The sequence below is a fragment of the Cetorhinus maximus genome, chromosome 5 (assembly GCF_964194155.1).
Source record: "Cetorhinus maximus chromosome 5, sCetMax3.hap1.1, whole genome shotgun sequence".
Classification (NCBI taxonomy): Eukaryota; Metazoa; Chordata; class Chondrichthyes; order Lamniformes; family Cetorhinidae; genus Cetorhinus; species Cetorhinus maximus.
In genome coordinates, this window is record NC_135883.1 from 57315835 (window position 1) to 57334812 (window position 18978).

The following is an 18978-nucleotide window of genomic DNA, read 5'->3' on the forward strand; positions in this document are numbered from 1 at the left end:
CTCCCCATCACTCACACTCTTCCCCCCCCCTCCACCCCACCGCCCCAGTTTGTTTTAAGTGAATCAATTTTCAAATATAATGTAAGAAAAGAGTGAGGTGGTAAAGTTAGCTTCTTTCCCTGGTGTATTGGGTGCTTTTGTTGAATTACCTATAAAGAAAAACTCAATCCAACTAATCGGTTTAGGTTTCAAATGGAATAAAGCTCTAGTTTTGCTAGGGTATCCCATTATCTCCATTTATTCATTTTCTCGCCTTGCACTATGTAATTTGATCAATGACTTGGATTTCATTCATTTCTTTCCCATTAATCACTGCAGTCAGATAAGACAGCTTCTTAGATTTTGGTGATAGTTTAAGTGATGTGAATACCACAGTACTATTTCTTCCAACAGGTCACAATTGGTTGGTGGGAGCTACATTGATTGTCCCTTGATGCAGAGAACCAGCAATCAATTTTCTGTAGTGCAAGAGGGGAAACAAGTAGAGAGAAACCATGAGGAAAATGAAGTGCCAAATGAAAGCAGGCCTGGTTGAATTTAAATTGGGCTAACTGCACCTTGTGATATTGTAGCCAGCTTATAACAATCATAGGCTAACGGGACCTGCATTGTAATATTCAACCTACATAACTGACTGGGTATTTTTCTCTTGGCTTGTCAGTGGAGAAATGCATAATGGAGGCACAACTGTGCAGTCATGGTGTCTGCTTTCAACCTTTCTAATTTCCTCTCACTGGGACATGGTTCCATGAGCAGTGCTGTCCATAGGTCATTCTTCATAACTGAGTCTGTGCAGAGAGGACCACTTGCTGTTGTGGGAACATCCATTTGGGCTTGATCTTATTCTCACTCAGGTTCTGTACATGTATACTTCATGTAAATGTTGCAGGATAGTACTTAGAAATCCTGGCTGATTCTTCCCACTATAACCTGGAGGACATTGAGGCAGCCCTTAATCACCACTGCTGCCCCAACTGAGATAAGTACATTATCCTACCTGGGACCTTCTCAAATTCAGTGCCACACCAGATAGGACATTCACTCAGTAAACTATCTAATTTTAGCCATCATTTTTGGACTTGGATTAGACTTTGTTGTTGTAGGAACTCTGTAGAGGAGGCTTCAGAGGAGGAACTGAGTGTGGGTGCAATTGCCTCTACACCTCGACAATGCAGTTTGAAACACTATATCTCACAAAGGAACAAGAGACAATTCTGACTATTTTAACTTCTAGTGCAATAAATTGTGAAGTTTGCAAGAACATGTTATTCAAAAATGTATTTATTTAACCCTAGTCTGAAAATTAATTCCACTCGATATCCTAATTGAAAAGTCCCAGTCTCTAGTCCACGACAGAATTTAAGAACAATTCCCTCTACTGTTTGATCTTTCTAAATGTTAGCTGATGTGGTGTAACATTTTGAAACACTGGTATGTGAACTATGCAATTTACAGATTTTATATTGAACTCAATCCTACTCAGACAGAAGGTGGAATTTTCTGTGCCCGCTGCTGTCAGGTGTGTTTGGTGATGTGAGCAGACAATACGGCGAGAAGGCCAAAAATCGGTTTCACAACGTCGTGAAACCAGTTTGCAATCGTCTGCATTGCCCGGCAATGGTGGACTGTACTTCCTGTCATCGGACATCGGGAACCTCATTGCAATACATCTGCATATCGTTATAAGGCCAGCCCACCGGAATCATCCCCCCACGCTGGATCAACAGCCCACGTCGGTGGGAAAACATGTGTGTGCAGAACAGCCTTGACAAGTGTGACACGCAGAAGTCGGAACTTACTGTCAAGGCCTTGCTCACATTGCGGACATCCAAGGAGCAGGAAATGCTGGAGCCCGACAGCAACGGGACCCTGGAGGAATGTCCATGACATGCTGGGTGAATCCTCATGGACATGGCTCTGCTGCAAAGCAGCTCACGGAGGGTGGAAAGTCAACATTGAGGGTCTGCTCACAATGGGTGATGGTCGAGAGGGTGGCGAGGAAGGCCCAGCTGTGTTTGGGAGAGGAAGCTGTACCGGGGGTGGGAGAGGAAGGTCTAGAATCAACTGGGAGAGGAAGGAGTGTCGGGGTAAGGTAGGGAGGGGGGAAGCAAAGATGTTTTTTTAATTCATTCTTGGGACGTGGGCTTCGCTGGCTGGGCCGGTGTCAGAGGGATGAGGTTGGAAGGTGTTATGAAGGTGTCGGGGATGGATGAGGTTGTGAGAGGGACAAAGGTGTCAGGCTGAGGTTGGGAGGGGGGAAACAAAGGTGTTGGGGTGGAGGTTGGGAGGGGGAGGGAGGGGTAAAGGGGGAGAAGTCGGCAACTGGGGAAGTTGGTATAAGGGAAGGAGTTTGGAGGAGGAAGGAGTCCAAGGTGGGGAAGAGTCTGGGGGAGGAAGGAGTGTGGAGAGGGAAAGAGCCTGGATGGAGGAAGGAGCCTGGGGAGAGGAAGAAGTACGGAGAGGGGAAGGAGTCCGTGGGAGGAAGGGGTAAGGGTGGAGAAAGGACTCGAGAAGGTGGAAGGCATAAGGCTGGAGGAAGAATTAAGGGTGTGTGAAGGAGTCAGGAAGTTGGTAGGACTAAGGGGGAATGCCGAGGTGCCCCATTTCCCTCTCGCGTCACCACTGCAGGAACTCATCCATGGCTCCCGCGATGGAGTGCAGGTCGCCACACATCTCCATGTTCTGCTACACCAGGGTCTCCATGGTGTCTGCCATCCTCCCTCTGGAGTCCCCCTTATGCACACATGTGGGGACCACTTCATCAGAAAGCAGGCAAATGCACTCCTCTGACTCGCGAGCCACTCTGTTGAGAGCTTCCAACAGCTCTGTGTGATGTTCCCCCGCCTTCTGCTGACTCTCCAGGAAGAGTTGGAAGGCCAAATTCAGAGGCTCGTCATCTGACTCGGATCTCACAGATGCCTTTTCCCCAGCAGTCCCCCAAGTACCGAGATGCTTGGCTGAACCTGCCTTCCCCTGCTGCTGACACATGTCCGTGCGTTGACTACCAGTTTGTGAGTTGCTCTAGATCTAGGTCCCACCGAGGTGTGTGCTGCTGCGCTGGTAGAGGGTATGGGTAAGCGCTGCGATATGCCTTCCAGACTGCTTATTTTCATCTCTTCAATGGAGGAGGAGTCATCTTGGCTGGAGGTGAGGGACTGGCTGGCTGAGGGGGTCAGTTACTTGGCAGAGCTCCTTGTGAACCAAAGTAGAAATAAGTAGTGCATGGCAGCAGAGTCAGAAGCAGGAGAGACAGCACTCACATTTGCATTGCGAGAGGGATGATGTGATGCAGGATCCCCACCAGGGTGTTCGCCGCCAACCTCACCATCGCCGCGGGTTCACATCCTCACCAGTCAGTGCGACGGCACGCTGGGACCTCTCCCTGCATGAAAATGAATGGAGAAAGTGTGAGTAGGACACATGGCACTGCGTGGAATGTTTGTGTGGTGAGTGGAGACATGGATGGGATGAGTACACAAGCTCCAAAGGATATGAGCTTGATGGGGATGTGAGGGTTTGTGTGAGCATTAGTGGTGTTATCCCTTGAGGTGTGAGATCCCTGTGGATGTGTGATGGGTTTGTGAGTATGAGAGTTGAGAGTGATGAGGAAAGTGACTCACCCTGGCAGAATGGATGAGACCATTTATCTTGCTGTGGCACTGGATGGCTGTCCTCTTTTGCAGGGCATTGGCACTGACCACCGCTGCCACCGCCTCCCATGGTGGATTGTGATGCTGCTGCCCATGCTGCGGCCAGAGCGGGGGTGGAGGTCATCACAGCGGGCCTCCACGGCGTCCAAAAGGCGCTCGAGGGATGCATCATTAAACTGGGGGGCTGCAGTCTTCTTGCATTTCGGGGCCTTGTCTTCTTTGCAGCAGTCCTGGGCAGGAAGCACTGAGATCTGCACTTTAAATACGGCACCCGACGTGATGAAGTGGCGAGGTTATGGCGTTGTGGGCGAATGCAAACCCATCCGCCATTGAAATGGCTTGTTTCTCAGGAATGCAGAATTAATGAGGTGGGGTTGGGATAATAAGGTGCAACAATCTGCCATTGTGGCTAGTGGGAAAACATTCTTTTTCCCGCCCACTACTGCACTTAATACAAATCTGCGACCATTCCACCCGTAGTTTTATATTAAGTGCTTTTAGCTCAACCCCATCTGGAAAAGCACCTTTCAGTTGGATCTTCCTTCTTTGTGCAGGATTTGATAGTGACGGGTAAATATGTACCGGGGAAGCTTTAGAGAAGATAACTCGTTAACAATGGGTATCTTCAATCCTCACCTATACTTCTATATTTTGCTTACTTCATTTTTGTTTGAAAGTAATTTCTTTTGGAAAATTATTATTAGCTTTTTGCTTAGCATCTCTTGAGATTGATAAAGCAGGAGCTTCATCAAGTGTACACCTTTATGCCATCACGAGACTAAGAGTGTCAGCCATCACTTTACATCACCCAAGGTGATTTGGCTCATTTCACCTGTTTTGGCTTTCTAAAAGAGTTAGTCACTTATTTCCATGGCTCTGCTCTCTATCCTTAACTTTTAAAACCTATTGTTCAAATATTTATCCACTTCGCTTTAAAAATTATTATTAATCCTCCTGCCACTATTGTTTCAGGCAAGGCATTTTATATCTTTGCATAAAAAACACTTCTAATCTCCTCTTTCGTTCTTTCAGTAATAACTTAAATTTCTGCTGCCTAATGAGGCTCATTGACTATTGGAAACAGTTTTCCCTATTTACCTTATAATTACCTCTCATGATTTTGCAGAGATCTACTCGATCACCTCCTATCCTTCTTTGTCCTAATGAAAGGAGCACCAACTTCTCCAGCCTCTCTGCCTTACTTAAATCCTTTCATTCATGATATTATCTTAGTGAACAACTTCTTCCTACTCTCCATGGCTTTGTCACCCTTCCTAAACTAAGGCACCCAACATGGGACACAGTTTTCTAACTGTGACCTAACTAATGACTTTGTTTGTACATTGTGGCTGAATTATCAAATACACAACAGTCAGGTTGGCAAGGAATTTGCATTTCTGTGTTTGACTTAAGCTTCACGTTCCTTTAACATTATAGATGCTTAAAGATATGATGAGTGCTAGATCCTATCACATTATTTATGAATATGGTACGCTGCAGGTAGTCATCTTTTTCTGGGCACCATACCAAAACAGGCTTTGTCTTGCGTTATCTGCTAAACAGTCGTTATTGATTACTCAAGATATAAATTTGGAGGATCTCAATGGATGATCGAAGTTTCAGATACTGTTTGTTTTCTTAAATTTCCAGCTCATGTTAAGCTTCTCTGAAGTTTTTTGTCAATATATTTTGATGTTTGTTTAAATCTTCAGGTACTGTAATTGTGTTGTACTTAATGCCAAGAACATGAAACCTGAAACCTCGATCAGTACCGTGCAATACCATGCAACTATATAGCCAAACAGATGGTTCAAAATCCTCTTCCTGTAACTGGATGCTTTATAGATACTATGATAAAAGTAAAATAGTGTAGATGTTAGAAATCTGAAATAAAAACGGGAAGTGTTCCCATTTTTTAAAGACAGCAGGTACTGGTAATTATGTTGCTGTTCCCATTTACAGCTCTTCTAGGCCTATCTTTGTTTCTGTCTTTGTTATATCATCATCCCCTTCAGCCTTGTGCCATCATCTCTTTTGTCATTTAACCTCCCAATCTATCACAGACCTGTCCTTTTGTGCTTTCCTGCCATTCCCCCTTCTTTCCCCACCTCTGTATTTACTTAAAAACAGTTACCTCTCTAACTTCTTCTAGTTCTCTCCACAGTGCTACCTGACCTGTTGAGTGTTTCCAGCATTTTCTGTTTTATTTCATTCATACTCTAGTTTGACTGAGCAGTGTAAATGGAACGCATTCCTACTGTCTCAAAAATATTACCTAAAACATTTCCAGCAGCATGTATGTGGTTACAGTACGGGTAAGAAAAGACACACCTTTTTCCATACAAAACATATTGATTACTTGCAGTAAGGAAGTAAAATACATTCTGCTTGTGACAGCAGCTTGTGAGTCAGAGCATAGGCTGGGATTTTCCAGCCCCGCCAGTGGAGAGTGGCCAAATTTTCCCATCTCACCTGCAGTGATGGGTGCCATTGGCTGGGCCTGAAAATCCCACCCATATAGTGGGATGAGGGAGATGTGGGTTGAAAAGAGGAGGACTGGGTGTGCAGATACTCTCATCATCAGTCGCTCCAGCTGCATCAGTGATTGTGGCCTCAATAATTCCAGTTCCCTGTACTGTATCTTCTATGGAGGTTAAAACATTTAGGTACACTTGTCCACTTTTTTCTTTACTGTTCTTTACTGCTGCCTGCTGTTATGCTTCACCTTCTCCTGCAAAGGAAAAGGTAAGTCTCTCAATGAGTGTCCTGCAGTATATTTGAGTGATATGGCTGTTATGCTTGAATAGCTGCCATTGCATGTGCGTTTTGGTTGTGAGGCTGGCAGCTGTGCGAAGTGTGTGAGGGTGAGGTAAAGCATACGAATTGAAGGGATGTTTTCTGATTGATAGAGACTGTTGGTAAGTGGGATGCAGTGAATTGAGCTGTGAATTGAGGCATGTGGTGCAGTTGGTAGGATATGGTATTCGAAGATTCACTCACTGACCTTGGTAACTCATGTGAGATCATTAAAATTCTTCTGGTGCTGCATCCAGGCCCTTGGGGCTATACTCCTGACCTTGGACTCCATTGCTATTCCCTGCCCTGCCTTCTAAGCATGTGTCATGAGAGCCTCCAGGCCGCTGAGAATACAGGACATCTTTCATTTCAACCTCTCCCATTAAGCCCTCTAGTGCAGCATCTGAAAACTTTGGTGCATGCTCACTCCCATGGTCAGCCATTGTTAACTCTTCTTAACCACAATATTCAAAACAATCTCAGTGCCAACAGCAACCACAATGCACCTATTTAAGAGATGCAGGCTATCTTAAATTAGTGTTAGACACTAATGATATTGGGTCCCTTGCTGATGTGTGCAGCTAATGAACAGCACAGGGAGCTTTGGCTCCATACAGAAATCATGGAAATGAGCAGACAGTACGAAGGTCATATCCTGTCTACTGTGCAGTCAATGAACGTGGCTAATCACCTGATCCCTGCACTTGTTTTGGGGGGTTATCTAATTTAATCTCAGTTGATCCTCTGGCATTTCTCCTTCCCATTGGCATTTTGCACAAGCTACTTACTGCATTTTAAAAATTCAAACTCTAATGCTCAGGAAGCCGAAGTGCCTTTGTTTCTGTCATTGTCCATTCCATAATATAAACTGACCATTTCCCACTTCACTTCAGTCAGACCTTAGTACTAAAGTACGTGTAGGTTCAGTTGCTTCCTTATATCAGTGATATGTGAAGATAGTTTGCCCCATGGTAATGAGAGAGAATAATTTAGAGAAATGTATTTAGGAAAAATGTACAAGTGTCTTTTTTGTGAATTGTCACATGAATCGTGCTCTAACTTTGCCACATACAGAAAAATTGTTGAATATTTCCAATTTAATCAGAAACAAACAACACCGGCTACTTGCTATAGATAATCTCATGTGTCCCGGTAGTATTGATTACACTTATCTGTATAACATAGCCAGCAAGTCAAGTCGGAGAGCAATGGGATGGAATCTGCTTGCAAGTCAGCCATTACACTGCAGCAGCCTCATTCCTCTCAAACAGAAATTCAGATATTTAGGATTTCTTTAAATTTTTGGTTCTGGCAATTTTTTGGCAACTGGAAAGGAACTATGAATTTAATATTATTGAATTGATGGCTTTTTTGTTTGTTTTCTAGCTATGTATTTCATCTAACTATTGAATGAATTCAGCAGCACAAGTGGCATTAAGTCTTAGATATGCTAAAAGTCATAGGATGGATGGACACAGGGATGACTCTACCCCGGTTTTCCTGTACCTCGCCCCCTTCCACCTTTCCTGGCAGCCTGATCTGTCCCAGGTCCAAGTGTTGATGAGCAAAGGGATGTTAGATGGAGGAAAGTGGTGGTGGGTATGACCAGGCTGGGAGAAAATTGGACAGGGTGGATTTTCAATGATGCCACAGAGACAAATCAATGATCATCCAGAAAAGTGAAAATCTCCCCTGTGTGCTACATATAGATACCCAATATAGTATGGGGCTGCAGATAAATAGCCACTTATATTTCACTTGACTTCAGCAAGAATTATGACAAAATGAATGTCAACAGATGCTTCAAGCCAGTTATATACATAATTGGATGCTGAAAAATAACATTAGTGAACTGGTGATTAGCAAATTGAGTCAGCACCAAGTGTACCACATAGGATAACATGCATGATGTTGCATGACACACAGGTTGAAAAGAGGAAGAAGGCTGAAGAAAATTAAGAAGTAATGATGAAGTTCTCTAAACTTGGGTTTTAAAAACCTGTAATTTGTACAAGACAGGAAAGACTGAGGGAGACGGGGAGTTTTGAAGTCCTGGTAAATAATGATTTGGAATAGGTGATTGCAATGATTTTTGATTTCAACACAATGTAGGTGGAAGGAAGAGTGTGTAGGACAGTATATTAGGACCTTATAGCTGTATGTAGCTGATGTTATCAAACACCAGAGAGGGGATATGAGGGCAGCAGAACTTACCATGTAACCTCTGTGACATTACAGGTGTTCATGCCAAATAGCACTGAGCACTCCAGGGAGCTGCATACTCCTCACTCATGGCTGTTAGTTTGTAGATTCTCATAAACTAGCATTATCGGAAAGTAAGATAAATACAACCGACCAAGGTCCATCCAGAGTGTAATATATTCCAAAAACGTTATAAGCATTAATTAGTACACTTCCTCGTGTTACTTACAAATGTATTGAATGTAACATAAGATGATGTATCCTTCACATAAGGTTTTATCTTTCTTAAATAATAGTGGTGTAGAACATTAATTTCTTTTCTATGAATTCTAATCCTCACTTGAGAACACTGGCACTGCAGGATGCTGAACTGTATGTCAAAGGCTAATAACTTGGTTACACCCAATGATTACTATAGTTTCCAAATGAATATTCCCAGTTGGAGATCATGACCATGCATGCAATTGCTGCAGTGTGAAATCAGATGAAAAATGAAAAAGGATGCACCAGCCTTCCACAGTACAAGAATAATGGGCTTATGTTAAAGAGTGTTCCATAGAGCCTTGTTTTACTGCTTGCTAAAAAACAAATCTGTTGATTGTGCTCTTGTGCTTTGCTGTCACCTTTTTGAAGCAAAAACAGTACGGACTTGAGTTAATCTGCATTAATCTTACTATAGAAAACTGTCACTTACATTCAGACTTGCAGCACTGATTGCTTTTCTTTCTTTCACCACACCATTCTGACCCATCTCCCAGTCAGTGGATATTTTGGGGCTTTATTGATAATCCTTATCCTCACCTTCAGTTGACTGAGAAGCTATTGTTGAATTTTAAAAAAAACACTAACTGGTAGAAATGGAGTAAGCCAAGGAAGTACTTTTTGAAGTGTAATTACTGTTATAACGTAGGAAATGCGGCAGCCAATTTGTACACAAAGCTTCCACAAACAGCAATGTGATAATGATCAGATAATCTGTATTAATAATTGTTTAAAAAAGCATTCCCTTAATGTGTAATAATTGTGCAGTACAGCCAGGTGTAATCTTATGTGAAGGTTTATTTAGCTTAAGATGCGTTGCTGCCACTTTTCTGAAATTAAAAAACAGAATCTGCTGGAAATACTCAGCAGGTCCGGCAATATCTGTGGAAAGAGACACAGTTAACGTTTCGGGTTTCAGAAGTTCTGAAGAGTCATATTCAACCCAAAACGTTAACTCTGTTTCTCTCTCTACAGATGCTGCCAGACCTGCTGAGTATTTCCAGTACTTTCCATTTTCATTTCAGATTTCCAGCAATTTTGCTTTCATTGTGCCACTTTTTCGATGGAATGACCTCTGGTGTGCTTGCACTGTGTCATGTCACTTCAATTGCAGAATCAGTAGGGTTTGCATTTAAAATTTGGGTCAAAATGATGGTGAACTTTACTTAATTGGAAAATTTACACTGGACATTTCTTACTTAGGATCTTTCTATAACACACTACTGTGGATCAGTGAGTGGGCTGTTTGTGTGTGAGTTTCATTCCTGCTTTTGTTCTAGCATGTTAAAAACTGTGTTCAGTTGGCTTACACTTCTTCTTAGGCAGCCCCTTGGGGCCGAGGATGACTTTCTTCCACTCCAGGGTTGTGGGCCCTGAGGCGACTAAAAAGTCCAATGCTGGATCCGCACATTCTGCCACAGGTGGCCCAGGTCATGTTTGATGAGGTGGGTGGATGGGAAGCTTGGATTTTGGTACGCTCCTTCCGCTGTTTGTGCTTGACCTCCACCTGGGTCTGCCGAAGACGTTTGAAATGGTTGGCCCCTTCGCAGATGCTTCTTCCCCAGTTTGTGTGGTCTCGAGCAAGAGATTCCCACACATAGGTGGGGATGTTGCATTTTTTCAGGAATGCTTTGAGGAGGTTCTTGAAACGTTACTTGCCCCCACCCCCTCCCCCGCCCCGCTGGGTAACCGCTTGCCATGACGAAGCTTGGAGAAGAGAGCTTGTTTTGTGTCAGGCATGCAGACGATGTGGCCCGTTCAATGTAGCTGATTAACCATAGCCAGTGCCTCGATACTCGGGATGTTGGCGTGAGACAGAACACTGATATTGAAGTGCCTATCTTGCCCATTGAATTTGCAAGATTTTGCGGAGACACCTCTGGTGATATTTCTGCAGGCATTTAAGGTGTCTGCTGTGCATTGTCCATGTCTCTGATGCATACAGGAAGGCAGGCAGCACTGCAGATCATTAGCTACCAGATTTGAGGTCTTTTCCATCAAACACTCTTTTCCTCATATGGCACTGGCACACTGGAGGCAATGTTGAGTTTTATCATCGATGTCTGCCCTCACTGAGAGGAGGCCCTCAAGGTATAAGAAATGATCCACGTTGTCAAATGGCTCACCGTCGAATTTGATAGTTGGGTTGGGGGAGCAGGGGTTGGTGGGGAAATGTTGCGCAGCAAGATAGAGGACCTTTGTCTTCCAGATGTTTAGCCTATGGCCCATTCTTTCACATACCTCCGTGAAAGCACCAACAATCCTTTGGAATACAGTTAACGTTTTGAGTCCGTATGACTCTTCAACAGAACTAAGGAAAAATAGAAGAGAGGTGAAATATAAGCTGGTTTAAGGGGGTGGGTGGGACAAGTAGAGTTGGATAGAGGGCCAGTGATAGGTGGAGATTGCCAAAAGGTGTCATAGACAGAAAGACAAAGAAGTGTTGACGGTGGTGATATTAGCTAAGAAATGTGCTAATACGTGACATTAGGGTAGAAAGCAGGACGAGCAAGGTACAGATAGCCCTAGTGGGGGTGGGGTGGAGGGGAGGGATCAAAATAGGCTAAAAGGTAGAGATAAAACAATGGATGGAAATACATTTAAAAATAATGCAAATAGGTGGGAAAAGAAAAATCTATATAAATTATTGGAAAAAGGGGGGATCGGAAAGGGGGTAGGGATGGAGGAGAGAGATCATGATCTAAAGTTGTTGAACTCAATATTCAGTCCGGAAGGCTGTAAAGTGCCTAGTCAGAAGATGAGGTGGTGTTCCTCCAGTTTGCGTTGAGCTTCAATGGAACATTGCAGCAGGCCAAGGACGGACATGTGGGCATGAGAGCAGGGTGGGGTGTTGAAATGGCAAGCAACAGGGAGGCCTGGGTCATGCTTGCGGGGATCTGTCCGCAAACATGACCCAGACCTCCCTAGTGCTTGCCATTTCAACACCCCACCCTGCTCTCATGCCCACATGTCCGTCCTTGGCCTGCTGCAATGTTCCATTGAAGCTCAACGCAAACTGGAGGAACAGCACCTCATCTTCTGACTAGGCACTTTACAGCCTTCCGGACTGAATATTGAGTTCAACAACTTTAGATCATGATCTCTCTCCTCTATCCCCACCCCCTTTCCGATCCCCCTTTTTTCCAATAATTTATATAGATTTTTCTTTTCCCACCTATTTCCATTATTTTTAAATGTATTTCCATCCATTGTTTTATCTCTACCTTTTAGCCTATTTCGATCCCTTCCCCCCACCCCATCCCCACTAGGGCTATCTGTACCTTGCTCGTCCTGCTTTCTACCCTTAATGTCACCTATTAGCACATTTCTTAGCTAATATCACCACCGCCAACACCTCTTTGTCCTTTTGTCTATGACATCTTTTGGCAATCTCCATCTATCACTGGCCCTCTATCCAGTTCTACTTGTCCCACCCCCCCTTAAACCAGCTTATATTTCACCTCTCTTCTATTTTTCCTTAGTTCTGTTGAAGAGACATACGGACCCGAAACGTTAACTGTATTCCTCTCCGCAGATGCTGTCAGACCTGCTGAGTTTTTCCAGGTATTTGTATTTTTGTTTTTGTTTTAGATTTCCAGCATCCGCAGTTTTTTGCTTTTATACTATAACAATCATTTGGAGCTCAGCCTCTGAGAGTGTGCATACGCAAGCGTTGTCAGCGTATTGTGACTCAATGACAAGAGGTTGGGGTTATCATTCTGGACTGGGAATGACGTAGGGTGAATAGATTCCCGCTCGTCCTGTAGAGTAGCTCCACTCCAGCAGGAAGCTTCATAGCGATAGGATAGAGTGTTACGGAGAGGAAGATGGCGGTGAATGCCTGTATTTCCCGCTCTTTCCACCCGCCATCTGTCGGAAGATGCCTGTGTGTGAGTTCTTTTAATGTGGAGTGGCCGTTGCACACCAACGTCCACATGGTCCAGATGGAGAATTGGCTTACACGTTTATAGTGTAGGTCACTATGTTGCCATGCAGTAACCAGAGAGGGAGCCCACACCAACCATGTTGACAGTGGCCTATGTCCATTGGGAAGTGTAAGGAGTGAAATTAATAAACGTATAAAGTATTGGTGGCATTACCCAGATTCAAGTGATTGCACAAAATTCATATTCATTTTTTCTGCACACATTCCTGCAAAACAGATTATTGTGAACTTTAGTTTTTAATGATTGAGATGTATAATGATATTTACTTCTAGTACAAAAAAACAAATTTTTCTAACTGGGTCAAAAAAGCAAAATAGACTAGAAATTACTATGGGCGATAAAAGCAAATAATCTTCCCAGTGAGACCACCACGTGTGGAGAAAGAGATAGTGCCATGCAACTGGCAGAGAGTGTAAAGGGACAAGAACACAGATAGTAGACAAGAACCAAAAAGGTGGCTTCAGCAGGTCTGCAAAGGGAAAGGGGGCTGTCCTGCTGTGAACTAAGCAAAGCTCTACTTGGGAGGTCTAATTTTGTGATATTTTTGAACATTTATAAAATGCTGTTAGCCCCAGCCCCATACAAGACATTAGTAGAGAGAGATGGGGGGAAGAAAGAGTTGTCCTATGATTGTTACTTGCAGCGAAAGTATGTGAATTTGTCACATTCATAGGTATAAAGTTGCTACAAATAGAAGAGCAAATCTTTCCCAGGTTTTTACCCTGTGAGTCAAAAATACTGTGCAATGTTATTCAATCACATTATTAGATAGCTGATTTAAGTAGGAGAAAGAACATTTTATGAAATTAACCATCTACTACATCTTATTAATTTGACATCACTAATTGTTTGTCAAACCTTGCTCACATATATCATGCTGCCAATGTTTAACTCTGTATCAAATGAATGGGAACCAATGACCCAGAAACTGGATTGTAGGAGGCCCATTTTTCAGGTGAAATATGGATGCTGAATAGTCCAATATGGTGTGGGCATGCTCACGTCCAGTCTGCAACATGTATATGCTGCAGGATATATTGGATTTAGCACCTTGTTGTCATCCATGGCACATGCCTAAAGCAGGCATTTGGCCTATTGCCTATGCAGACTGGGACCAAACACCTATTTTAGGCACATTCCTAAAATGTGTCGCCGCCTGCACCACGCAAGCTGGGGTCAGTTTCTTCAGGAACTGAGCAGCCAAATAAATGACCTTATGGCAAACGCTAGTGGTTGCCATGATGAAAGGTAAGTAAACATTACCTGGATATGGAAGCAGGAGGAGCAGGAGTGCTCCTTCTGGCTCCACATCAAATCTGTGCGCTATTGTCGGCTACTGCTTGTCCACCTTGCCCAATCCCCTGGTTGCATTGTTGCTCCATGGATAGTGCCCCTACCAATCAATCTTATTCCTCTTTGGACAGACACTGCCTCTTGGGGCACGACTGGCTGCATAAGATACACCAGGAGATAGAAAAGGCGTGTAAGAAAGGCAAGGTTACAGTGATCATGGGGGATTTCAATATGCAGGTAGACTGGGAAAATCAGGTTGGTAGTGGATCCCAAGAAAAGGAATTTGTGGAATGTCTACGAGATGGCTTTTTGGAGCAGCTTGTGGTGGAGCCCACTAGGGAACAGGTAATTCTAGATTTAGTGATGTGTAATGAGGCAGATTTGATAAGGGAGCTTAAGGTGAAGGAACCCTTAGGAGGAAGTGACTATAATATGATAGAATTTACCCTGCAATTTGAGAGGAAAAAGCTGGAATCAGATGTAACGGTATTACAGTTGAATAAAGACAACCACAGAGGCATGAGGGAGGAGTTGACCAGAATTGACTGGGAGATGAGCCTAGCAGGAAAGACAGTGGAACAGCAATGGTAGGAGTTTCTGGGAGTAATTTGGGAGACACAGCAAAAATTCATCCCTAGGAAGAAGAAGCATATGAAAGGTAGGATGCGGCAACCATGGCTGACAAGGGAAGTCAGGGACAGCATAAAAGCTAAAGAGAAAGCATACAAAGCAGCGAAGAGCAGTGGGAAACCAGGGGATTGGGAAGCCTACAAAGACCAACAGAGGACAACTAAAAAAGAAATAAGGAGGGAGAAGATTAAATATGAGGGTAAACTAGCCAGTAATATAAAAGAAGATTGCAAGAGTTTTTTTTAGATATATAAAGGGTAAGAGAGAGGCAAAAGTGGACATTGGGCCGCTGGAAAATGATGCTGGAGAAGTAGTAGTGGGGAACAAAGAAATGGCGGAGGAACTGAATAGGTTCTTTGCGTCAGTCTTCACTGTGGAAGACACGAGTAACATCCCCAGAGTTCAAGAGAGTCAGGGGGCAGAGGTGAGTATGGTGGCCATTACCAAGGAGAAGGTGCTAGGAAAACTGAAAGTTCTGAAGGTGGATAAATCACCTGGACCAGATGGATTACACCCCAGAGTTCTGAAGGAGATAGCTGAAGAGATAGTGGAGGCGTTAGTGGTGATCTTTCAGGAATCACTGGAGTAAGGGAGGGTCCCAGAGGACTGGAAAATCGCTAATGTAACCCCCCTGTTTAAGAAGGGAGTGAGGCAAAAGACGGGAAATTACAGGCCGATTAGCCTGACCTCCGTCGTTGGTAAGATCTTAGAGTCCATTATTAAGGATGAGATTTCAGAATACTTGGAAGTGCATGGTAAAATAGGGCAAAGTCAGCATGGTTTCATCAAGGGGAGGTCATGTCTGACAAATCTGTTAGAATTCTTTGAGGAGGTAACGAGTAGGTTAGACAAAGGAGAGCCAATGGATGTTATCTACTTGGACTTCCAGAAGGCCTTTGACAAGGTGCCACACAGGAGGCTGCTCAGTAAGATAAGAGCCCATGGTGTTAGAGGCAAGGTACTAGCATGGATAGAAGATTGGCTGTCTGGCAGGAGGCAGAGAGTGGGAATGAGGGGGTCCTTCTCGGGATGGCGGTCGGTGACTAGTGGAGTTCCGCAGGGGTCAGTGTTGGGACCACAACTTTTTACTTTATACATTAATGATCTAGATGAAGGAACTGAGGGCATCCTGGATAAGTTTGCAGATGATACAAAGATAGGTGGAGGGACAGGTAGTATTGAGGAGGTGGGGAGGCTGCAGAAGGATTTGGACAGGTTAGGAGAATGGGCAAAGAAGTGGCAGATGGAATACAACGTGGTCAAGTGTGAGGTCATGCACTTTGGTAGGGAGAATAGAGGCATAGACTATTTTCTAAATGGGGAGAGAATTCAGAAATCTGGAGTGCAAAGGGACTTGGGAGTCCTAGTCCAGGATTGTCTTAAGGTTAACTTGCAGGTTGATTCGGTAGTTAGGAAGGCAAATGCAATGTTGGCATTTATTTCCAGAGGACTAGAATATAAAAGCAGGGATGTGCTGCTGAGGCTTTATAAGGCTCTGGTCAAACCACATTTAGAATATTGTGAGCAATTTTGGGCCCCGTATCTCAGGAAGGATGTTCTGGCCCTGGAGAGGGTCCAGAGGAGGTTCACGAGAACGATCCCAGGAATGAAAAGTTTAACATATGAGGAACGTTTGAGGACTCTGGGTCTAAACTCAATGGAGCTTAGAAGGATGAGGGGGGATCTGATTGTAACTTACAGAATACGGAAAGGCATGGATAGAGTGGACGTGGGGAAGATGTTTCCATTAGTAGGAGAGACTAGGACCTGAGGGCACAGCCACAGAGTAAAGGGAAGACCTTTTAGAACAGAGATGAGGAGAAACTTCTTTAGCCAGAGAGTGGTGAATCTATGGAATTCATTGCCACAGAAGGCTGTGGAGTCCAGGTCATTGAGTGTATTTAAGACCGAGATAGATAGGTTCTTGATTGGTAAGGGAATCAAAGGTTACGGGGAGAAGGCGGGAGAATGGGGTTGAGAAACTTATCAGCCATGATTGAATGGCGTAGCAGACTCGATGGGCTGAATGGCCTAATTTCTGCTCCTATGTCTTATGGTCTTATGGTCTTTGTGTGGTCCTTTTGCTCAACAGAGATGGCATAGCTGTTCGTATTTTCCACTGGGTTTGAGCCTGACTCCTGGGAAGGTAGTTTGACAGACTTTTTACGGAAGAGCTTCTGTTCAGTGAAGAAAAATGGTAGTACCACCAAGAAGAAAACCATTTAAAACTTCAGCTCATCTACACAAAACTGGGATAGGCTGGAAATAACGTGGTACTTGCTGGTCAAATAGAGATCCATTGAGGAAGTTGGGCTGACAAATGGCAGCTGTGATTTGATGTGGGAAGATATGAAGGCATGAGATTGGGAAAGGGTAATAAGCAGTGATGAGATAAGCTAAATGGTATTATGGTACAGGGCATGACCCGGGAGAAGTATTTGGGGCCAATGGTGGCTAGATCATTGAAGCCATCTACACAATATGCAGCATCAGTAGAGACAGCAAGTAAGATATGGGGCTGTATAACCAGAGGAATGGAGCAACAACAACAACTTGCACTTATATAATGCCTTTAACATGGCAAGATATCTCAAGGCGTTTAATAAGAGCATTATCAATGAAAAAAAATGACATTGAGCCACAGAAGGAGACATTAGGATAGATGACCAATAGCTTGGTCAAAGAGGTAGGTTTTAAGGAGCATCTTAATGACAGAGAGTGGCGGAGAGGTTTAGGGAAGGAATTCCTGAGCTTAGGATCAAGGCAACTGAAATAGCAACTGCCAGTGATGGAGTGATTAAAATCAGGCTGCACAAGATTTCAAAAATTGGAGGAGCACAAAGATCAAAGACCATAAATTTTTGTGGAGTGCTGGTGGTGCCCTACCCTCAGTGTCTTGCACAATTCCAGTCATTGCATTAAAAAGGAGCAGAGAAGGATGACTGAATTGATAGCGGGGATTAGGAGCCTGAGTTTCTTAGTTCCAAGGGAAAAGCTCGGATTGTTTACACTGGAGAAAAGAAAGCCCAGGATTGATCTTATAATAGAAAGGGGCTATATCAATACATGTCATTGGTGGACTCAAGATCCTATAGGGCATTGACAGAATTAGCATCAACATGTTTAACATACTCATAGGTTCTACAACTGCTTGATAGAGAGGACATGAATGTATCAAATGGACTGCCAAGGGAAGCAGTGGAAACTGCTTATCAGCAATTCAAGAGAGAGTCGGATAAGTATCTAGCAAAAATTTCATTGAGGGTTCTGGCAGGTATTCCAGGAAGAGCCTTCCTAACACTGGGGCCGGTCAGATGGACTGTGCTGATTTTCAGTTTTGAATATTTCTTTGCCACATTTTCAGTGAAGCCTGATGTTGTGTTTTAAGGTGACTGGTTAAACTTCTAATCTCTTGAAATTAAATCCTCTTGTGGGGAATGAGGGAATAGGGGTTTGGAGAAAAGGCACCAGCAATTTATAGCCGCCTTATGATAAGTTATAATTGTTATTTTAGTTGTAGTATTTTAAATCTTTATCTTCTGGAAGATGAGGGAATGTTTGCAGTGAATCTAAGGAAACCAGTTGTTCTTTGGATAACAAAAGGCACTGTAATGAAGACAGGATTTTTCCACTGATTTAAATTGAGCTCATGGTGGCTGTCATTCTGGCAGCAGTCACCACCTTCCCAGTGACACCACTGAGCAAAAGAGCTGCTGGCCTCTGGGGACCACCACCCCCAGGATCCTAATTCCAGGGAAAGGGCCACCGCTGGCCTCTCAACTACCTAGCTGGCTCATGATTCACTGGACCTTCCCCAAAGGAGACAACACGGGTCTCTCGCTAGCTCTCCAGCCACAGGCGAGAATCCCCATCACCTCCACAAATTCCGCCCACAGGCTTCAAATACAGAAATCGTTATTAAAAGCTCATGGGAAGATACAAAAAAGAAATGTAAAAATCCAATGGAATGTTATCTTTTATCTCAAGGAGACTGGTAGGCAAAGGGATGGAAGTTATGTCACAGCTGGAGCTCTGTTAAGACCCCATCTGGAGTATTGTATTCAGTTCCAGGCACTGCACCTCAGGAAGGATATATAGGCCTTGGAGAGAGTGCAGCACAGATTCATTATAATTCTACCAGGGCTAAAAAGGTTGAATTATGAAGACAGAACGTATGGATAATGCTTGTATTCCCTTGG

At 43.8% G+C, this 18978-nt stretch overlaps 1 protein-coding gene across 1 annotated transcript in view; it reads left to right on the top strand.

Annotated features, from left to right (window-relative positions):
* The window catches only part of LOC144680659 (uncharacterized), a 256221-nt gene extending 238208 nt beyond the window's left edge, over positions 1-18013 (top strand). The window contains exon 5 of the mRNA XM_078541891.1: positions 17918-18013. Coding sequence (XP_078398017.1) covers positions 17918-17934 — 17 coding nt within the window. The 3' untranslated portion in view covers positions 17935-18013. The remainder of the gene's footprint in view (positions 1-17917) is intronic.
* Positions 18014-18978: the final 965 nt, after the last annotated feature.